Here is a 24,529-nt window from a genome sequence, read left to right on the forward strand (position 1 = left end):
GGAGAAACGGGAACCCTCTTGCACTGTTGGTGGGAATGCAAACTGGTGCAGCCACTCTGGAAAACAGTGTGGAGGTTCCAAAAAATTAAAAATAGATCTACCCTATGACCCAGCAGTAGCACTGCTAGGAATTTACCCAAGGGATACAGGAGTGCTGATGCATAGGGGCACCTGTACCCCAATGTTTATAGCGGCACTCTCAACAATAGCCAAATTATGGAAAGAGCCTAAATGTCCATCAACTGATGAATGGATAAAGGAATTGTGGTTTATATACACAGTGGAATACTACTTGGCAATGAGAAAGAATGAAATATGGCCTTTTGTAGCAACTTGGATGGAACTGGAGAGTGTGATGCTAAGTGAAATAAGTCATATAGAGAAAGACAGATACCGTATGTTTTCACTCTTATGTGGATCCTGAGAAACTTCACAGAAGACCATGGGGAGGGGAAAGGGAAAAGAAAAAAGTTAGGGAGGGAGCCAAACCATAAGAGACTCTTGAAAACAGAACAAACTGAGGGTTGATGGGGCGTGCGAGGGAGGGGAGGGTGAGTGATGGGCATTGAGGAGGGCACCTGTTGGGATGAGCATTGGGTGTTGTATGGAAACCAATTTGACAATAAATTTCATATTTAAAAAAAATAAAAAATAAAAAAAAATTTTAAAAACCCACATATTTAGTGTTATTAACTGCTGCCTTAGTTGAATCCCAAAGATTTTGCTGTTGTATTTTCATTATCATTCATTTCAATATATTGTGAAAAAAACCTCCTTTGAGATCCTTTGAGCTAGTTATCATTTAGAAATGTGTTCTTTAGGGGCACTTGGCTGGCTTAGTCGGTAGACCATGTGACTCTTGTTCTTGGGGCTGTGAATTCAAGCCCCATGTAGGGTGTGGAGATAACTTAAAAAAAAAAACAAAAAAAGAAAAAACCTTTAGAAATGTGTTAATTTACAAATGTTTGGAAAATTTACAGTTGTTTTTCTGTTATTCTTAGTTTGATACCATTATGATCAAAGAGCATACTTTGTGTGCTTTCAGTTTGTTTTATGACCCAGGACATGCTCTTAGTTAACATTCCACGTGTAGTTGAATAGAATATGTGTTCTCTTTTTGTTGTGAAGAGTGCTCTGTAGATGTCAACTAGATCCCCTTGGTCTTTGGAGGTGGTGGTTTTGTTGTTGTTGGTTTGTTTTTAATATCCTTGCTTATTTTATCTAGTGCTTCTTCATTTGTTAAGGGAGGGATAGTGACACTTCTGCTTAGGTACCTAATGGAAGGTAGTCACTAACTAAAACACCTGACCTATCTTCCTGGAGGGCAACAAAGGAGGTTTTGTATAAATCCATGTTTTAGAAATTTGGGGGGATGAGGGGGGGGGAAACAACAACTGTGCCCAGAGGAAAGATAGAAAATACACTGTTGGGTTTTTTTTTTTTGGCACTAGGCAAGTTTTTGTGCTAGCTGAAACAGATGAGTAACCCTTAGGAAAGAAAAACTAATCCTTTTTTTAAAATGAGGTTTTTCCCAATCTTACAATGAGAGCTGGGGGTGGGGGAGGGAAAAGGAAAAGTTTGATGCTAAATTTTCATAAAGCTTTGAGGAGCAAGAAAGATCAACATACCTTGAGAACTGCTTTGGACTGGAAATACAAAGATTCAGCCCAAAGAGCTCACTTAAACCTGATGATAGTCTGTGCATAATATTACCAATAAGATCAATTAAGGCTTGGTTAGAAAAGTACAAATTTTAACATTATTTTTATTATTTGTAATACTGAACTTAAGAGTATTTGTTTTTTAAGGCCCTTCTCTCTCCCTCCATGGAAAAAAAAAAGGTTAGCAGTTAATACCCCATTTATAAAAATAGTAACTTAGTTGCATGTAGTTCTTGATTTTTTACAAAATATTGTTCATGCATATTATCTCATTTGATCCATACAAGCCTGCAAGATTTGTAACACAGGATTTTTCATCTTTACTCTAGGAGTCTTAGAGAGGTTAAGTGATTTTTCTCAGGTCATAGAATTGAATAAAGTTCAGGTGTTCTCATTCCTAGTTGATTGTTTCCTATCATACTCTTCCTTTGAAAGGATGTGCCTGCTGGGGCGCCTGGGTGACTCAGTCAGTTGAGTGTCCGACTTTGGCTCAGGTCTTAATTTCATGGTTCTTGATTTTGAGCCCTGCGTCAGGCTCTGTGCTGATGGCTCGGGGCCTGGAGTCTGCTTTGGATTCTGTGTCTCCCTCTCTCTCTGCTCCTCCCCTGCTCACACTCTGTCTCTCTCTCAAAAATAAAGATTAAAAAGAAAAATTGAAAGGATGTGCCTGCTATCTCTAATACTAGTAGAATATTGACTTTAATTAAAAGATTTTTATTTGACTTTATAAGTGTTCCCATGATCATGGATTATTTCATTTTACATAAAGATAAATTTAAAATATAACAGGGTCTAATTTTCAAACAATGGCTTAATTATTAATATTCTCATATAAACTTGTCTTTTAATATCCTTTGATTATTTACCAATTGAGAACTATAAATTCTTTATATTTTTCTTTTTTTTTTTTTTTAACATTTATTTATTTTTGAGACAGAGAGAGAGAGAGCATGAACGGGGGAGGGGCAGAGAGAGAGAGGGAGACACAGAATCGGAAGCAGGCTCCAGGGTCGGAGCCATCAGCCCAGAGCCCGACGCGGGGCTCAAACTCACAGACCGTGAGATCGTGACCTGAGCTGAATTCGGACGCTAAACCGACTGAGCCACCCAGGCGCCCCTAAATTCTTTATATTTTTAATGGTAACTTTTATGTGTTTGCTTTCAAATTTTTTTCTCCATTCTCTTTTTCTTTTGATTTTATTGTTTTTTATTAGGAAAATTGGAAATTGTATATATTAATAGTTGTGAAATTTCTTTAATGATTCATTTGGCTAATTTTTCCCATCGTTGAAATAAGTATTATATTTCGTTTAAAAATTTTTTTCTATGATGAGTTTATAATATTGAGAAGATTTTATTAGTTTTTCCTATTATGTTACGGTTGTCATACACTAAAATTTTTTACATTTTACCCATGTTATTTCTGTATTCTTTTTTTTTAAGTTTTTATTTATTTATTTGTTTGTTTGTTTATTTATTTATTTATTTTGAGAGAGAGAGGGAGAGAACGAGTGGGGGAGGGGCAGAGTGAGAGGGAGCAAGAGAATTCCAAGCAGATTCTGCTCTGTCAGTGCAGAGCCTAATTTGGGACATGAACTCATGAACTGTGAGATCATGACCTGAGCTGAAATCAAGAGCTGGATGCTTAACAGACTGAGCCACCCAGGAGCCCCTTTATTCCTTATGTCATCATTTCTACTTTTGTACAAATACACATTACTTTGTTCTAATTTTGCTTTATAATTTTATTATGTTTTCATTTATATTATACATTACCAAAATTACTCTGCAATTATACAAAAACATTTTTCTTTAAAATATTTTTCCTAAAGGCATGTTTTGCCCTCAGATTCAACATAGCTGCTTAAATATGATTAAAATCTGTTGTATAGAAAAATAAAACACTTTTTATGTGTAGAGTAAGAACATGAAAATCAAAATTTGTATATAGTTGTCTTTGCTGGAGTTTCATTGGAATTTTTGATTTCTACTTTCTCTCTACCTTTTTGTGTTTTGTAATGTTTCTTTAATGAAAAAAAAATTTTTTTAAATGAACAGAGAGGAGGCACCTGGCTGGCTCAGTCTATAGAGCATGTGACTCTTTTTTTTTTTTTTAATGTTTTATTTATTTTTGAGTGAGAGAGATAAAGAGTGTGTGCACACGCGCTCGAGTGAGAGAGGGGCAGAAAGAAAGTGAGACAGAGTCCCAAGCAGGCTCCAGGCTCCGAGCTGTCAGCACAGAGCCTGACACAGGGCTGGAACCCACAAACCGTGAGATCATGGCCTGAGCCAAAGCCTGACACTTAACCGACTGAGCCAACCCAGGCGCCCTTTAGAGCATGTAACTCTTGATCTAAGGGTTGTTAGTTCAAGCCCCATGTTCTACATAGAACTTACTTAGAAAAAAACAACCACCAAAAAAGAAAAAAGGAAAAAAAAAAAAAAAAAAACCCCAGTCAACCAAACAAAATGAACAGAGATAGGGGTGAGAGAGTCTGTGTGTCTGGACTATCTCAGATTGGTTGCAAATAGCAAATAAAGATCCTGTGATAATATTATTGTCATTATTGATTTGAGTACCTTCAGTAATTAGAAGTCCAGATCTAATGGTTGATTGGGTAAATTAATTCTATCAGTACTGTAACCCTGCTGCATCCATGTTGTTTGGTGGTGTTTTATGGCTGTTGTTTGCATGGTTTTAATTTAAATTTGTTTGTTTAGCTCAGTATTCTCTAGTAATGGTGTTCTTTATGTAACATAAAATATGGTAGCAAAGAAGATTGATGTTCCATAATGAATTAAAGTGAGCCTTTGTGATAAACCCTTACCTTGATTTAAAAATAAAATATGACTTAATTTGATTTAAAGATACAGTTTTTATACAACGGATTTTAAAATGACAGCTTTCCTCTTCAGATTATTACTCACCAGTTTGCCAGATAATCCTTTATATATCACTGCTTTGCTTTTTGTAAAAGACACACTTTAGTCTGAAGTTTATAAATAATCAGGGCTATGTAGAAGAATCAAAAGTAGAACTTTTTAGATTGTATAATTGTATGATTGTATTCTGAAAATAGCCTTAAGAAGTAATATATAAATAACTAAAAATGAAATAATTAAACCGGGAAGATACTCATAGCAAATATGATGGATAAACAGTGAATACTAATATATAATTAATACAGGGCAATATAAGAAAAAGATAAGGGAGTAAAATTATTTAGAGATTCTCAAAAAGAAATACAGCTAGTAAAAAAATAGTTATTTAGCTTCATCATTTAAAAATCCTATCAAACCATCCATAAGAACATACTTCTTCTAGCAGCATATAAAATGTTGAAAACAGAGATAATATCCAGTGCTATCTATGGTTAAGTGACTCTTGTAGGTTACTGAAAAAAAAAAATGTACAAAGTGGTAGAGTCATTTTGTAAACTAGTTTGATAATTTGTATCAATAATCTTAAAAGTATAACTTTGAGTCAATTCTTTCTTTATTTCCCAAGGGAATAATTCTAGATATTACAGATTTTATATGTATTTATGATAAATAATTACTCCATCCTAGGTAAATGGTTAAATAATTTTTGGTTCATTTATTTGGTGAAATATTGGTCAGGTATCAAAAATTGCTATTTATAAGGACTATAATAGGATGGGGTGAATGCTTATAACATTAAGTTAATAAAGAACACATGGTAAACAAGTGTTAATTACAAATAAAAATAAGAACTCATGGGCATATTAAAAAAGAAACAACTCATGGGCATATTAAAAAGGAGGATAAGGGGCGCCTGGTTGGCTCAGTCGGTTAAGCGTCCGACTTCAGCTCAGGTCACGATCTCACGGTCCGTGAGTTCGAGCCCCACGTCGGGCTCTGTGCTGACCGCTCAGAGCCTGGAGCCTTCAGATTGTGTGTCTCCCTCTCTCTCTGCCCCTCCCCTGTTCATGCTCTGTCTCTCTCTGTCTCAAAAATAAATAAACGTTAAAAAAAAAATTTAAAAAGGAGGATAAGATTTTAAAGGAATATAGTAGACTTTAATTTTCAATTTTAAGCCCAACCAGGATTTTAAGTATTTTAGGAACATCTGAAGGTTGCTTGAAATTTCTCGGAGGCACATATCTGAATTGTGCTCTTTGCAAAGTTGGTGTGTAGGAGGGAGTCACTTGCATTGGTAAGTGACTATAGCCAGCTGCCCAGTTCCTGTATGTCAGTTTTTGCTTTTTTTTGCTGTTTCTCAGATAAACATCCAGGGGGAGGATGTATGCTATTTTGGTGCTACTTGAGAATTTGAAGATTCTTAAATTTCTCATACATGATCATGTATATTCCAATGATCCACTTGGCTCTTGTGGCCTCTATGTTGTGAGGTTATATAATTACCCACCTTTTGAAATGTTTTTCCAGTTTCCAAAAAATCTTTCATGAGCATATTTTTAAAAGGAAAATACAAGACTTTATCCAGTTACCAGTTACTAATCCAAGCATTAAACTCTTCACATACAGTATCTTTTGTTTTTCTTACAGTGTCGCATCTTCTGTTAATCCCATCCAGACTTTGTCCTTTTTATCTCTAGAACTTCAGTTTTTTTATTACCTGATCCATGTCTTTACTAACATGTTCATTCTTTTCTCCTTTTGAACATATGAAATACAGTTATAACTGTTGTGATGTCCTTGTTTATAATACCGTAATCTGTGCCAGTGCTTCATACTTATTTAATATTTGATGGAAAAATATAAAAGGCAAAACCACATTTTTAATCTGTGTAGGCTACCAATGCTTCCCACCAAGTTTAAGAATTAGAATATTATAAGCATGTTGTATTCCCTGTCTCTCCTAACTTTTCTAAATGTTGTTAATGTTTGTATGTGTTCCTAAATCATATATTGCATAATCTTGCATGTCTTCATATAAATCACCTCTTGCTGTGTGTATTTTTCTAAAACTTCTTCTTCCTTAATAATATGTACTGATGTACACATCAGTATTGATGTGTATACCCATCATTATTTATTTTTACTCCTCTACAGTAGTATTTTGAGTGAATGCTATGTTATACTTATCTCTTCTCCCGTTGATGGTCATTTTGGTTGTTGTCATCTTTGTTTTCTTTTTAACAATGCTGTTAGGAACGTTGTACAGGTCTTCCATTTGTACATACATAAGAATTTCTCTGGGTTATGTGCCTACAAACTATATATTTTGGTCATACAGTATTTGTATGGAATCTTATTAGATTATCCCATAAGCAGAATCATTGATTTAAAGGATAAGAATTCTGTTATTCTCTTAGGCTAGCCACCTTATTTTAATTCTTTAAATTATTTTTCTTTATTTCCCATTTACTCTTTAATTTAGTTTTATTTGTTATGAAAATTATACGTGCATAACGTACTCAAATAGTTGTACAAGATTTGTTATTAAAATGCAGCAATCCGCTGCCCCATTTACTTTTCCCAAGAGACAGCCATTCTAACATTTTTGCTGATTCCTTTGGTATTTACGTCCATATCTCTAACTAATCTGCCCATATTTCTACTGGTTAATTTGTTAAAAGCTTCTTTGGCTTCCTACAAAGAAGCATGAAGATTTAGCCTCTTTCATTTCTCCTGATTTTAAGCACCATCCCAGCTTTACACATGAACTCTTCCCCCATCTCTTTTTTTCCAAATCAATAATTTAGTGCTAACATTGTTATGAATAGTAAATGCAGAACCGAATCATGTACCAAACTGTAATTACCCTTCTTTTTGTTTCTTTTAAACAAAGGAGGATGATGGTAGAGGAAGAGGCAGTAAGGATTTTGGAATCAATAAGGAGGATTTGTGTTGCAAAATAGAAAGAGAAATTGTTAGCTAACAGGAAGCCATAGATTCCGTGAGTGGGAGAGGAACATGAGAACATTTATTCTGCCAGCCATGGGTAGTACCGATTAGAACACTGAAAGCCTGTTAAAATGACAAGCATATAACTTAGTAACAAATAATTTTTATGCCACTGAGATATTGGGTTAATCTTAAAACCAAAGAAATAAAAAGAAATGGGCAGTCCCAGGAAATAATATACGAATCAGTCACTGAAATCAAGTGACTGCCTGGGGTCAAAGCATATGAAGGTTGTTCTAAAGTTTTAGTATTTTAGACCAGGACAATGATAGTAGGGGAAACTAGAATTTATTTTTTAGTACCTTAAATATCAAAGAGTTGTGTACATTTGACAAAAAATTGTTTATGTTTATATTACCCATCCTCTTGCTATGTGTCAGGTGTTTTGGTTGAATTCCTTTTTCTCTAATATTAGGCTAAATTTATCTCAGTTTAATTAAACAAAGGATGAGCATTATCATTTCTTTTCTGTCAAAATTAGTCTAATTGTTTCCTCACATGTGAAGGGATGATAAATATGTTAAATCCAAATGATCACTTTAGTTTCCTCATACATATTTTCATGCATGAATTCCAATAGGTATCAGTATTAAGTGGCTAGAAAGAGAATTCTGGCTGTGTAGTCCACATTTATTAAGGTTCACTTGTTAAACTGTGTTTAATGCTGGCATATTTCAAAATTTGGCATTTTAGCACCTTTTATATATTTTTAAAATTTTCCTCTTTTTATTAAACCAGAATATGAGTTGTTTTTTTTTTTTTAATGCTGTCATTGTTATAATCTGGCTTAATTTAATTCCATGAACAGTTAATTCTGATGTGATTTTTACATCTTTATCCTTTCAACGAGCAAATTCGAAGACTGTAGGAGGAATACTATATATCCTTTGAATGTAAGGTTTTCATTCTGAGGCTTCTGGGATTGTCCTGGATTGATCTAGTGAAAAGATTCAAGTCACACCTAGATTTGAATTGTTCTTTGCTGCCTAGTAGCCAGCTGAATTTCTTAATAATTTAATAATTTTAGCAAGGTTGTTTAGAATGTCACAAAAAATGTATGCATACATGAAAATAATAAAAAGACATTTTGTGTCCAATTTAATGCCCCCTACATATTATGTGTTGAAAAATTATAGTTATTTTTATTGGAATCATCTTCATCTTTTTGTCCTTGGCTCCAGTCCCTAGATGTGCTTTACAAAGAGCAGATGTAAAAAGATTTGAAACACTGATAGTGATTGTGTGCAACAGTTAATCAGGAGGGGAGAATTTAGTGTAATTTCTCTATTCTCCTGGGTAGGTGGATAGGGGGTGTTGCTACATTTTTTAACCTGTTGTCTCCACCCCCCCCCCCCCCCCATCACCCCAACCCCCGCCATTTGTACACTTACCTCTTTTGTGGAGTAATCGGTCAGGAAAATAATAGGGCTTTTGCTCCCTCCCAGCCAATAGAATCCTTTGTATTACAAATGTAGCATGTATTTTGGTTACTTTTTAGAACAGCTCTAAATGTAGTGTGGATAAGCAGGGGATGGGGCAGTGGGAGAGGGAGGTGGTTAGATAATGTGTTGTTTACCTTAAAAAGGTGTTGGAATTAATAATTTATATTCTTTATCCCCTACTAGATGGTAGACTTTGCAAAGATATACAGTGTATTTACTTTTTCTTTTTGTTCCCACAACACCTGGCATAATACATTTTATCTTTATCTTTCAGTGGTTATAACTTTGTGCTTTTTCTTCCTGTCATAGAGTTTGATACTTTGGGTCAGAATTTAGGTCTGATTCATTTCTGTGGTGTTTGTGACTAATAAATGTTGATACCCAAATAAATGGTTTGAATGAATGATTTGAATTGTCTCCAGAGTGACAGATCAGCATTCACAAGAATAAAGCACCGTTTGGTTTTGTCTCTAGAGACATGTAACTGGAAGGAACCTTAGGGTTTATGTAGTCTAGCTTTTCATTTTTCAAATAAAGTAACTGGTACCAAAGATTGCAAGACTTAGATTCAAAACCATATATGGCAGAAATAGAATTAGAATCCAGCTATATCTCTTACTCATAGTGTCCTTTCCTTTATTTATTTATTTATTTATTTATTTATTTATTTATTTATTTATTTTTTTTTTTTCAGTATATGAAATTTATTGTCAAATTGGTTTCCATACAACACCCAGTGCTCATCCCAAAAGGTGCCCTCCTCAATACCCATCACCCACCCTCCCCTCCCTCCCACCCCCCATCAACCCTCAGTTTGTTCTCAGTTTTTAACAGTCTCTTATGCTTTGGCTCTCTCCCACTCTAACCTCTTTTTTTTTTTTTCCTTCCCCTCCCCCATGGGTTTCTGTTACGTTTCTCAGGATCCACATAAGAGTGAAACCATATGGTATCTGTCTTTCTCTGTATGGCTTACTTCACTTAGCATCACACTCTCCAGTTCCATCCACGTTGCTACAAAAGGTCATATTTCATTTTTTCTCATTGCCATGTAGTATTCCGTTGTGTATATAAACCACAATTTCTTTATCCATTCATCAGTTGATGGACATTTAGGCTCTTTCCATAATTTGGCTATTGTCGAGAGTGCTGCTATAAACATTGGGGTACAAGTGCCCCTATGCATCAGTGCTCCTGTATCCCTTGGGTAAATTCCTAGCAGTGCTATTGCTGGGTCATAGGGTAGATCTATTTTTAATTTTCTGAGGAACCTCCACACTGCTTTCCAGAGCGGCTGCACCAATTTGCATTCCCACCAACAGTGCAAGAGGGTTCCCATTTCTCCACATCCTCTCCAGCATCTATAGTCTCCTGATTTGTTCATTTTGGCCACTCTGACTGGCATGAGGTGATATCTGAATGTGGTTTTGATTTGTATTTCCCTGATAAGGAGCGACGTTGAGCATCTTTTCATGTGCCTGTTGGCCATCTGGATGTCTTCTTTAGAGAAGTGTCTATTCATGTTTTCTGCCCATTTCTTCACTGGGTTATTTGTTTTTTGGGTGTGGAGTTTGGTGAGCTCTTTATAGATTTTGGATACTAGCCCTTTGTTTGATATGTCATTTGCGAATATCTTTTCCCATTCCGTTGGTTGCCTTTTAGTTTTGTTGGTTGTTTCCTTTGCTGTGCAGAAGCTTTTTATCTTCATGAGGTCCCAGTAGTTCATTTTTGCTTTTAATTCCCTTGCCTTTGGGGATGTGTCGAGTAAGAGATTGCTACGGCTGAGGTCAGAGAGGTCTTTTTTTGCTTTCTCCTCTAGGGTTTTGATGGTTTCCTGTCTCACATTCAGGTTCTTTATCCATTTTGAGTTTATTTTTGTGAATGGTGTGAGAAAGTGGTCTAGTTTCACTCTTCTGCATGTTGCTATCCAGTTCTCCCAGCACCATTTGTTAAAGAGACTGTCTGTTTTCCATTGGATGTTCTTTCCTGCTTTGTCAAAGATGAGTTGGCCATACGTTTGTGGGTCTAGTTCTGGGGTTTCTATTCTATTCCATTGGTCTATGTGTCTGTTTTTGTGCCATCCTTTTTTTTTTTAAACTTAATTATGATATTTTTCTTCCCTAGATAACAGAAAAAAAGCACACTGATAACCAGCTTGAAAAGAAAATAATACTTATATTCTATTGTTTGTATGTCTGTAGATTTTTAATTGACTTTTTCATGTTTTTAATGTTTGTTTATTTTTGAGAGAGAGAGAGAGAATATGAGACAGCGAGCATGAGTGGGGAGGGGCAGAGAGAGAGAGGGAGAGAGAGAATCCTAAGTAGGCTCTGTGCTTAAAACACAGACGTGAGGCTTGATCCTATCAACTGTAAGATCATGACCTGAGCCAAACTCATGACCTTGAGTTAGACATTAAATAGACTGAGCCGCTTAGGTGCCCCTCTGTCTGTAGTTTGATTGTGTATTGTCTAGTAAGAATTTTTAGGGTAAACATAGCATTTCCTCGTTGATCATTATCATGACTGGGGTCAAATAGAGTTTCCTCAAAATTCTCTGAAAATTTTTAAAAATAAAAAATCAGAGTAGAAACATTTTATAATTATAATCCACCCTACATTTACACCTTAGATTGATATATAAAGTACTTTGGCATTTATTAGCTTATTTTGATTCTGATGATAGTCTTAAAAGTTATGTAGGGCATGACTTGTATATTGTTGGCATTTTACAGATGAAAAAATTGAGGCTCAATGAAGCTATGTCGTGTGACTGTGATCACCTAGTGAGTAAATTAGGAGTCAGATTCCTAAGCCCATAAATGTTTAAAGGTTTTTAAGACCCTATACACTGTGGTAAGCCAAAGTTTCTTTAGATATACACATTAAAAAAAAATGCTCATGGTTGAGGTCTGATTAGCAATAACCACTATTCAGCTGTCCTTTTATTTCATTTCCTTTTGTCATCTTGTGTAGAACTAACTGTATATACCGTGTTCAATCAGTAGATATTTGAGTGCTGCTAAGTGGTTAGTTAGCATTGTACTGGATGCTTTAATGTAATTTGTCCTAGGTAGTACATGTGACTCTAAGTGAAAAATGGTAGTTTGTAGGTGCTAGGAATATATTTTAATAAGACTTTAAAATTCAGTTCCAATTAAGAGTATTTAGTGAAAAACACATTTGATATTCTGTTGAGTAACTAGAAAACAAAGTAATACTCTATCTAAAGCAATTCAATTTTTTAGAAATAATTTATTTTGTTAAAATAGAAAATAGAGTTTTATGGGGTGCCTGGGTGGCTCAGTCAGTTAAGTGTCCGACTCTTGATGTCAGCTCAGGTCACGATCTCACTGTTCTTGAGACTGAGCGCCACATCTGCCTCCACACTGATAGCGCACAGCCTGCTTGAGATTCTCTCCCCCCCTCTCTCTTCCCCTCCCCCATGCACGCACATGTGCACACTCTCAAAAATAAACTTAAAAAAATTGAAAATAGAGTTTTAGAACTGTGTCTAAGCTCCTTAATGAAATCTTGACCTTAAATTTTAGCACTTTAGTTACCTTAGATATGTCCAAGATTGAGTCAAAAAATAAAGGGCGCCTGGGTGGCTCAGTCGGTTAAGCGTCTGACTTTGGCACAGGTCATGATCTCATAGTTTACGAGTTTGAACCCCAAGTCGGGCACTGTGCTGACAGCTTGGAGCCTGGAGCCTGCTTCAGATTCTTTGGCGCCCCTCCCCCACTCGTGCTCACGCTGTCTCTCAAAAATAAATAAACGTTAAAAAAATTTAAAAAATATATAAATAATTTTCTCAAATTCTAAGTATGCAGAGACAACTATTATTAACATCTTGGTAGAGATCTTTTCATGCTTCTTGCTCTGTATATGTAATTCTATAAGTAGAATATAATTTTATAAATATAATATGTCTGATTCTATAAAGAGTTAATTGTGTAAATTTTTTTATTCAGTGATAGGAAAATACTTCAATGTAAGTTGCTATTAGGTCTGCGTAATCATATAAACCTGCAGCATTGTAAGTGCTGGTTTGCTAAATTATTTTTATGATTTATTAATTTTTCAAATGGTGGATATTTGTTTCAAATATTTTGTTACTATAGAAAAACATTTAAAGCTGTCTTACAGCTTGAGAAATTTCTAAGATTATCAGGATGTTTCTTTATAATTAAATTTGACACTAATTTTTATGTAATGTGTTGACATTATTTAGAATTTACTATAATCATAATTTCTACTCTTGCTTTACCAACTCATTCTTAACTTAGAACATTTTGCTTCAGAGTAAAGTTTTTTTATTTAAAAAATAGAAAATGTTTGGGTAACTGTATTTTTTTTTAAATATAGATTTTGAAAGTGAATAGTGTTCAGCAAATCTATAATATTTTGAAGAAGTGAGACATGATATTTCAATACCTTGATATTCAATATTGAAATACTTAGATGTGTGTGTATGTTTTTAATAGATTACCTTTCTCAAGGAATCGATCTTTCTGGAATAGAAGTAATAGAAAATGATCTACTTTTTATTGCAAGAGCTCGACTTGAAGTGGAAAATCAAGCTAAGCGCCTACTGGAACAGGGTGTGGAGACCCAGGTAATGAAAGTAATACCACTTTTTTAATGTGAAAAATATGTCATAGAATTGATGAAGATTTGATTTTGAGGTTAAAAAACTAATCTGTGTCCTCATCCCTGAGGAACTGTGTCTACAGCTTGCATTGGAGAATAGGGTCTAAAGTAAGTACAGGGAAAATGTATTTATTAATACCTATTTATTTCATTCTAAAAATAGACTAAGATTTCTGGTATGTAATATATATGAGATATAGTTTCTGTAATGTATATATGTAGATAGAGAGTTAATACCTGTTGAATCTGCTTATTTTGTCTGAGGAACTGTTACGTAATTAAGCCTTTCAGCAACCCAGTAAGGTAGGTATTACTATTTCCATTTTACAAATGAGGAAACTGAGAGCTTAAATAATTTGTCCAAGATCACACAGCTAACACATGGTATTGTTTGGAACATAGACCACTCTAACCCCAGAACCTTGCACCATTAATAGTCAATGTGCTATAGTTAAGAAAAAAAAAAAAGTAATTTGACTTGAGATTTCTCCGAAGGTGTCATTTTCCTGATGCTTAATGTTCTGAAACCCAAAGGTATTGATGTAGTTGAATCAGCAAATTAGATGTAAATCTCATTCGTTCTACATTTGTATTGCATTGCACCCAGACGTTTTCTCCATTTGTATTGGATCCAAATACAATTATTAGTGTCTATTTTTTATTCACATCTTTTAAACCAGGAATTTGTTTTGTGCATTTATATTGTACAAAAATAATCTTATAAAGATTCTTTAAGTAGTCTCTAAGTCAGAAAGGTACTTATTTGACTTCTGATTCTTCATTTATAATTCAAAAAGCATAACTGAATGTCTGTTACCGTTATTAAATAAATTTTTTATTATCTGCATAATGAAAAGTGAACAAATGATCTGTACATACAGAATGAAATGCCACATACACATAAGGAGTGAAGTAGCACAGTGTGAACACATCTATGCAATACAGACCCAGGGCAAGAAGTAGGAAATTCCCTGTGCTCCTGGTCACTGCTCTCCTTTCCCAGAAGCCACCATGATTGCAGCTTCTAATACTGGAGTTTGGTTTTACCTCCTGTCAGTTGTTCTAACTTCAGATCTATGAAGATAACACAGTTCTACTATTAAAAAATAAGGTACTTGTGTACATCAAATTAGAGAAGATACCTTTTCAAAGAAATATTCAGGGAATTCCAAGTCAACTTTGATTTAAGGTGACTATTTGTATAGAAAATTGATGTCACCTGGCTCATTTAGTTGTGAGAAAGGTAGCAATTAACTTTTCAGAAAGTGCAGTATCACAAGCCTTTTGTATTCATCTAATGTCCATATTGTCACTACCTCAGAGATTTCAAGTTTTATATATAACTACTGTTTAAAATTTTTCCTGTGAAGTTCTATTGCTATATATGTATGTGTGTGTATATGCTTATATCTTTAATTTATGCAACCCTTAATATTTTATTATATTTCAGAGTTGTGGGAATGAAAGCAAAAATGGTTGAAAAGAAGCATTACTAAAGTTTGTTGAACAAAAATATTTTGCAGTAGGGGTGGGTGATTTTAACATGTTACAAAGGAATGGCTACTTAAAAAACAAACAAAATTAAACAAAGGAATGGCTACTTTTAAAGGTTTATTTTTTTAACATAAGCTCATATATTTTAAAAGCAGGAAAGTCTTTTCTGGGATAATTGTTCCTAATTAAACTTGATTTTAGATATGTTATTTTGTGTACATTGTGCAGTTGTTGAATTTGACTTTCCATCAGTTTTTAAATCATATTAAAATTAAAGTAGAAGTGATAAAATTTTAGGAAATTAATATCCTTAAATGTTAGCAGTGTTATGTATTTGGATTGTACACAGTTAGTCAAAAGATGATTAAAGTAGATAGATAACTTGTTATTTAGCTAATGGCCTATGTCTAATCAATAAGATTAAGTTAGAAAGATAAGGAAGAAAAAAATACATAAAAATACTGTGTGTCTACACAAGTAGATGTGGAACGATCTGCGTGGATCTGAGGAGAACAGGGACCAGGGAGCTATAATTTTGTATGTCTCAGTGTGGTTTGGAGGGGGGCAGATTCTGCTCAATGGATGGGAATATCGTCTCCCTGTTAGGCTGTATGGATTATGTTAGCAGAGTTTGTCGTTTGCTGGTATCATCCAACTTGTTTGTCTTGTTTAGATTCCATAAGTATAAAGTAACTAACCTGAATATAATTGGGCTTCGTACATAATTTTCATAAAGGGAGAAAATGTACTGATCTGCCAGTAGTAACATTCTGGTTCACTTTGCAATTTATACAATATTTCTCATGTGTAAATTGACACTGGTGTTCATAACCTCATTTATTTTTGAATTCAGTCATGTGTGTGTGTCTCTCTCTCGGACCTGAGTCCTCTGGGTTATTTTTACAGTGTTAGCTTTCTGGCTTGGCAGAGCTCAGAAGATTAAACCCTCATCAATAATGATGCTACTGAGATAATGTTTCTTGGGAAGCAGGGTGTCTCAGTGGAAGGAGTTTGTTTGGAGCCCCCCCTCCTTTCCTTTTAGAAAGCAACAAGACAGAGGTATCATCCAGCTGTGTCAACAGGCAGTTCAGGAATTCAGAAAGAAACTAACCTTTATTGAATGCATATTCTTTGCCAGGATTTGTGTTAGTCACTTTACATTTGTTATTTCAGTCACGGTAACAAATGTGTGAGGAAGATGCAATTATCCACTTTTGATAGTTAAGGAAACAAAGCCCTGGAAAGGTTAGGAAATTAGCTCAAGATTACACAGCTAGCAAGTGATAGAGACATAGTCTGGAATGCCTGCTTTCCACCTTGCTTTATTAAGAGCAAGCAGTTTATTCTAATTTTGTTAAATAATCGTATTTTAAATTATTTGACAATTTGTGAAGCAGTTTACATTGAAAAAGGAATTTTTATAGCCTAAAAATTTCTTTGGGAAGTCTCCATGTGATGACTAATTAAACCAGTTCTTCTGTATTCTTCAGAATTTTTATGTTTCTCTGGCCAACTTTATTTTCCTATTATCTGACATTAGTGTTTCAGGCCATCAGTCTTCCCCACCTCACCCCATTCTACAGTTTACCTTGAGCAGATGCCCTTAATTTCTACTTTGTACAGGCACCTTTTGCACCACCTGTGGTGTGGGTACTGTTTCTTAGGAACCTTATCTCCTCGTATTTCCAGCTCTCCTTTCTGTTTTTATCCTCTCCCTTGTGCTCTTTTCCTTGTCATCAGCATTTCAACACGAATGCTTGCTGCCAGTGTCCCCTGTGTTCTCTGCTCTTGAGGGTCACACACTTGCTTTTAGTCCTTCACGTGCTTGCCTGCCTGCCTGCCTTCTTTAGGGCTTTCATGTTCCTTTTATGCCTGGAATACTCCTTCCACTTCCCATTAAAACAGATGCTGCAGCTTATATCTATTTTATTCTCAAATCTTATTCTCCCATTTGTCAGACATCATTGAAATAGTTAAACATACCATTAATATTTATTGTAAATAGACTAAAAGAATGGCAGCATTTTAATTTGAAGTACTATTGCATTCATGAAATATTGCTCACTTACTGGTTTATAAGCTTATAACATAAACAGAGATTTTCAACAAATAAGGAACTTGAAAAATTACATGTCACCGATTGCATTTAATAATCAACTTCTGACATTGGGTTTCTCAAAAATGTTGGTGACATTTTTTTGAGTATGTAGTTGATGGCTACCATTTTCAGTCTCAGTTAATTGTAAAACTTAACTTTATTAAAAGAAAGAAAGTGCATTTTCTTTTCCAAAACCAAAATGTTCATAAAGATAGATAATTTTGCTTTGATCATTACTGTTTTTTCTAGTTAATTGCTTAAATGTGCTGTTTTCATTTGTAGATTTTAAATAGCTTTGTAGTATCATAAAGACTCTACTACAGTAGTTAAAAGTTTCTGTTTTTGAAGCTTAAACTAAATGGCTACTTAGATAATACTGAGAAACTGTTGTGTCTTCCTACATGAAAAATACGGAAGTAGACTGCCCTCACAAAAGCCGTATTATTTCTATATGGAAAAGATGCATAGTGGTATCACTACCATTTTCTTCACTAAAGGTTTGGAAGGATTGATGACTTGGTGTGCATCCTCTGGTGAAGCATACCATATCAGCACAATACAAAAAAATATTCTTTACTTCACGTGGCCGTCTTTGTCACAAGCGTGGGGCTACACATGGCCTCCATCTACAGCTCTTCGTTGACTCCTATTTCTCTCTCTTTGCTACTGATCCTTAGAATCTTTCACTGACAGAAGCCAGACAAAGAAAGAGAACCTTATGATATTTTCAGGATTGCAACAGATTCATTACCTCAAGCTGTAACTAGCTTTCAAAAATAGGTGACAGAGATTTTGATCTGGACGAGTTCCTGCATCACCATAGATACCAGGCCTCCACAGTGAAACGATGACATTTTAATTAGAAAGACGGCTTTAACTTGTGAATTAGAAGCTTTCTCAGTAAACAAGTGCAGGACTTTCTGAGGGTCTAGGATGGGGGAAGATGTACTTGCTTGTCTTTAAAAGTCATCAGGGAGAGGGTCTCTGTGATCTGTTCTTTCACAGCTCAGTACTTGGATATAATCTCCCTATGGTAATTGTTGTCAGTGCTAGGAAGAAAATGTCTGTGAACCTGCCTTTTCCCTGGGGCAGAAAACCTCCTTGATCCTTGATCAAGCCCAGGATTCTGGTGCTTACCAGTTGACAGCTAAAAGTAGATCACAACAGCATGATCTTGACAGACTTTCTAAGATGACAGTGTAGAATTAAAGTTGAGTAGATAAATGTCTACATAGCACACAGTAAGTGCTTATATTGTGAACTTTGTGCTTTTGTAAAAAGAATTTTGTAAAATTCTCCATGCTTCTAGCATAGAGAGGGTACCAATTCAAGTGCATTGTGTTCAAGATCTATAGAAGTTAAACATTTCCTAAGCTTCAAAAACACTGGCAAAGTTGAACAATGAAAACGTGACTCTTTTTGTAGCTAATTATGGTAGTTTAGTATGCAACACTTCTTTTGTGATCTTTTTCTTTTTTATGAGCCTGGCAAACACCAATAGTAGACTCAGTGTCAGTTAACTTGTCAAGCTGATATCTGCTTTCAGAGGTCTACTTTTCTTTCCTTGGCTGCTGGAAGTTTTCCTGGCTGGTCCCATGAATTGTAGGACAGATCTCACCTTTTGCATGTTTCGTCCCAATGTAGTTTTTGTTATTTTTCCATTTGCTAAGTATAGAGTGTCAATAATTTTTCAACTCTTGTTGAAGCATTATTTTATTTATTTTTAAAATTGAATTGACATACCATATCCTATTAATTTCATCTGTACATCATAGTGATTCAGTATTTTTAAATGTTATAAAATGGTCACCGTAAGTGTAGTTACTGTGACCATACAAAGTTATTACAGTGTTACTGACTATATTTCCTATGCTGTACATTACATCCCCATGACTTCATTATTTTATAACTGGGAGTTTATACTTCTTGATCTCCTTCACCTACTTGACCTGCCCCTCAATCCCTCTCTCATCTGGTAACCAACAGTTTGTTTCCTGCATCTGTAAAACTGTTTCTGTTTTGTTTTGTTTTTTTTAGGTTCCACATATAAGTGAAACCATGTGGTATTTGTTTTTCTGTTTCTGACATTTCACATAAGGTCCATCCATGTTGTAAAAAATGGCAAGAATTTTTTTTTTTTTAGCTTTTTATTTTATTTATTTTGTTAAAGTAAGCTCTATGCCCAATGTGGAGGTGGAACTCCTGACCCAAAGTGCTGTTCTGACTAAGCCAGTCATGCACCTCAGATTTCATTCTTTTTTATGGCTATTCCATCATATATATATACCACATCTTTTTAATGTGTTCCTCTCAGTGGGCACTTAGATTCCTGTCGTATCTTGGCTGTTGCAAATAACGCTACAGTGAACATAAGGGTGCGTATTTCTCTTCAAAGTATTTTTACAGTGGAGAACGGAGTCTGAAGTTTGAGGTCAGCACGTGGTGGTCCTCCTGCAAGTAAGCAGGGCAGAGACCTGGGAGTGGACCTTGAGGCTTGAGGATCCCTTGGGTTGCACAGGAGAAGCATTTCCCCTGCTTGGAGTGCATTTGGTAGAGGTGGTACAGCTCTCTGTGGGCAAAAGACCTGCTGAGCACCATCAAGCTACCACATTCACCAGTATGGGAACAAAGACACCTGCTAAGTACAGCAAACCCTGGTGTTGGTTGTGTGTTGCAATTCACCATAAACTCTGAACCGCTGCTGCTTTGCCGGCAGCATGAGTATTTCCTGGGACAAGCAGGCCCTGGCCACAGAGCTGCGACACTGTGGGTCTATATAGATGCCCAGAAGATCACTGTGGGTCTGCACTGCAGGGGTCTGAAGTATGGGGTTTTGAAACATAGCCGGACCTGAGATAAAATCCCAGAGAGAGGTGCCGCCTGGTAGACAGACAGCTCGGACACAGACAGAGAAGGCAGGGAGCTGTCAGAAACAGGAGACACCGGAGGGGTGACTTATTGCATGTCTGTGAGGGCGTGAACTTCCTGCTCTGGAGACGAGAGCAGGGTGAAGCCATTTTCACCATTAGCCCACCAACACTGATCAACCCCCACTAGGCTAAACAGCACCACCAAGTGGAGAATGGCGCTGTTACACCAGCCCCCACCCCTCGCCATGCCCTCCAGGCACATCTCCACTAGGGCAAGTCTGCCTTAGAATCTGAGCAGCAGGCGCCTCCCCCAGAAGACCAGCTGGAATCACTTCCAGGAGTTTAGTCCACTGGCCACAGACTGCTGCAAACTTTCAGCTCTAGGGGAAACTGGATCTAACTTCATTTAGGTTGTTTTGTTGTTGTTGTTGTTCATTTGTTCATTTTTGGTGTTGGCTTCTGTTTTTGTTGTTGTTCTTTTGTTCTTGGATACAGAAAAAGCAACTTATTTTATTTTTAAAAATTTTTTTTCTCTCTTCTTTTTCTCTTTTTGCTTTTTTCTATCACGTTTCTCTTGACAAGCAGACCAAAACACACCTAGGATCCACCTTCCTTTAATTGAATAAAAAAATATTTTTTTTAAGTTTATTTATTTTGAGAGAGAGCGCAGTAGGGGAGGAGCAGAGAGAGATGGGAACAGAGAATCCAAAGCAGTCTTTGGTGCTGACAGCAGAGAGCCTGAAGCAGGGCTTCAACTGATGAACCATGAAATCATGACATGAGCTGAAGTCAGATGCTTACCCCACTGAGCCACCCAGGTGCCTCAGTTTTTTTTTTTAATTTTAATTTTTATTTCATTCTATTATTATTGTTACTGCTTTTTCTTTTTCACTTAAAATGACAAGATGGAGAAATTCACCTCAAAGGAGAGAAAAGGAAGAAATGATGGCCAAGGATTTAATCAATGCAGATATAAGTGAGATGTCTGAACTAGAATTGAGAACAGTGATTATAAGAATACTAGCTGGGCTTGAAAAAAGCTTAGAAGACACCAGAGAATCCCTTTCTGTAGAGATAAAAGGACAAAAATCTAGTCAGGCTGAAATTAAAAATGCTTTAATTGAAATTCAAACCCAAATGGAGGCCATAAACACAAGGATGGATGAGGCAGAGGAAGAAATTAGCAATATAGAAGATACAATTATGGAGAATAATGAAGCTGAAAAGGAGGGAAACAAAATTCAGGGATCAGGAAGGAGGACTTAGGAAAGTCAGAGATTTATTAAAACATAATAACATTTGTATCATAGGAGTCCCAGAAGATGAAGATAGAGAAAAAGGGGCAGAAGGTTTATGTGAGCAAATTATAGCTGTAAACTTCCTTAATATGGGGAAGACACATCAAAATCTGGAAAGCACAGAGAACTCCCATTAAATTCAACAAAAGCTAGCCATCACCAAGACATATCATAGTCAAACTCACAAAATACACAGGCAAGGAAAAAGTCCTGAAAGCAAGGGAAAAAAAAAGTTCTTTTCTACAAGGGAAGACAAATCAAGTATGCACCTGATTTGTCCACAGAAACTTGGCAGACCAGAAAGGAGTACCGAGATATATTCATCATGCTGAATAGGAAAAATATGCAGCCAAGATTACTGTATCCAGCAAGACTGTCATTCGAAATAGAAGGAGAGAGAAAGAGCTTCCCAGGCAAACAAAAACTAAAGAAGTTTCTGGCCACTAAACCAGCCCTACAAGAAATTTTAAGGGGTATTCTTTGAGAGGAGGGAAAAAAAACCCATAAGCAACAAAGACTAGAAAGGACAAGAGACCATAACCAGAAACACCAACTCTACAGGTAACAGTGGCACTAAATTCGTATCTTTCAGTAATCACTCTGAATGTGAATGGACTAAATGCTCCAATCAAAAGACATGGGGTATCAGAATGGATGAAAAAAACAAGATCTACCTATATGCTGCCTAAAAGAGACTCATTTTTGACCTAAAGACACCTACAGATTAAAGTTGAAGGGATGGAGAACCATTTATCATGCTCAGGGACATCAAAGGAAAGCTGGAGTAGCCAGCCATACTTATATCAGACAAACTAGATTTGAAAACAGAATCTGTAATAAGAGATGAAGAAGGGCATTATATCATAATTGAGGGTTCTCTCCATCAAGAAGATCTAAAAATTGTAAATGTTTATGCTCCAACTTGGAAGTGCCCAAATATATATATCAATTAATAACAAACATAAGGAAACTCATTGATAATAATACAATAATAGTAGGGGATTTAACACCTCACTTAAAACAATGGACAGATCACTTAAGCTGAAAATCAACAAGGAAACAACAGCTTTGAATGACACACTAGACCAGATGGACTTAACAGTTATTTTCAGAACATTTCATCCTAAAGCAGAATACACATTCTTCTCAGGTGCACATGGAACATTCTCCAGAATAGATCATATTACTAGGTCACAAATCATCCCTCAGGTGGTACAAAAAGATCAAGATCATGTCATACATATTTTCACATCACAACGATTGAAGTCAACTGCAAGAAAAAAAAATTGGAAAGCCCTCAAATACATGGAGGTAAAAGAATATTCTACTAAAGAATTAATGGGTTAGCCAGGAAATTAAAGAAGAAATAAAAAAATATACGGAAGCAAATGAAAATGAAAACATGACAGTCCAAACCTTTTGGGATGCAGCAAGGTTAGTCCTAAGAGGGAAGTATATTGCAATTTAGGCTGATATAAAGAACTAAGAAAGGTTCCCAATACACAGCCTAACCTTACCTAAAGGAGCTAGGAAAGGAATAGCAAATACACCCTAAAGCCAGCAGAAGAAGGGAAATAATAAAGATAAGAGCAAAAATGATATAGAAACAAACAAACAAACAAAACCCAGTAGAACAGATCAACAAAACTAAGAGCTGATTCTTTGAAAGAATTAGCAAAATGGATAAATCCTTAGCCAGACTTACCAAAAAGAAAAGAGGAAGGACCTAAATAGACAAAAATCATGAATGATAAAGGAGACATTATAACCAGTACCACAAAAAGAGACAATTATGAGAGAATACCATGAAGAATTATATGCCAACAAACTGGGCAATCTGGAAGAAATGGACAAATTCCTAGATACTTCCGTACTACCAAAACTCAAATGGGAAGAAATAGAATATTTGAACAGACCAATAACCAGCAAAGAAATTGAATCAGTAATTAAAAATCTCCCAACAAGCAAGAGTCCTGGGCTAGATGGCTTCCCAAGGGAATTTCCTCAGACATTTAAAGAAGAGTTAATACCTATTCTTCTCAAGCTGTTCCAAAAAATAGGAGTAGAAGGAAGACTTCCAAACTCATTCTATGAAGCCAGCATTACCTTAATTCCAAAACCAGAGAGCCTAGTAAACAAAATTACAAGCCAGTATCCCTGATGAACATGGATGCAGAAATTCTCAAGATATTAGCAAATCAAATTCAACAGTACATTAAAAGAATTATTCACCATGATCAAGTGGGGTTTATTCCTGGGCTGCAGAACTGGTTGAATATTCACAAATCAATCAAGATGAATACACTACATTAATAAAAGATAAGAACCATATGATACTTTCCATAGATGCAGAAAAAACATTCGACAAAATAAAGCATCCATTCTTGATAAAAACTCTCAATAAAGTAGGCATGGATTGAACATACCTCAACATCATAAAGACCATATACAAAAGAGCCACAGCTAATATCTTCAATGAGGAAAATCTGTGAGCCTTTCCCTATGGTCAGGAACAAGACAAGGACGTCCTCTCTCACCGTTACTATTTAGCATAGTACTAGAAGTCTTTAGACTCAGACATTAGGCAACAAAAAGAAATAAAAGGCATCCATATTGTCAAGGAAGAAGTCAAACTTTCACTGTTTGCAGATGACATGATACTTTAGGTAGAAAACCTGAAAGACTCCACCAAAAAGATTGATAGAACTAATACATGAGTTCAGCAAAGTCACAGCATATAAAATCAACATGCAGAAATTTCTATACACTAATAAAGCAGCAGAAAAAGAAATGAAGGAATCAGTCCCATTTGCAATTGCATTAAAAACAGTAAGATACCTAGGAATAAAGCTAATTGAAGATCTATAAACTGAAACTATAGAAAACTGTGAACTATAGAACACTTATGAAAGAAATTGAAGAGGACACAAAGAAATGGAAAAGTATTCCATGCTTATGGATTGGATGAACAAACATTATTAAAATGTCCATACTGTCCAAAGTAATCTACACATTTAGTGTAATCCCTATCAAAATACCACCACCTTTTTCACAGAGCTAGCACAAACAATCCTAAAATTTGTATGGAAACACAAAAGACCCCAAATAGCCAAAGCAATCCTGCA

At 35.6% G+C, this 24,529-nt stretch overlaps 1 protein-coding gene across 1 annotated transcript in view; it reads left to right on the forward strand.

Moving 5' to 3' along the window:
* COG5 (component of oligomeric golgi complex 5) overlaps positions 1–24,529 on the forward strand; it is a 310,152-nt gene that overhangs the window by 129,254 nt on the left and 156,369 nt on the right. The window contains exon 7 of the mRNA XM_042915183.1: positions 13,479–13,609. Coding sequence (XP_042771117.1) covers positions 13,479–13,609 — 131 coding nt within the window. The remainder of the gene's footprint in view (positions 1–13,478; positions 13,610–24,529) is intronic.

The sequence above is a fragment of the Panthera leo genome, chromosome A2 (genome assembly GCF_018350215.1).
Source record: "Panthera leo isolate Ple1 chromosome A2, P.leo_Ple1_pat1.1, whole genome shotgun sequence".
Lineage (NCBI taxonomy): Eukaryota > Metazoa > Chordata > Mammalia > Carnivora > Felidae > Panthera > Panthera leo.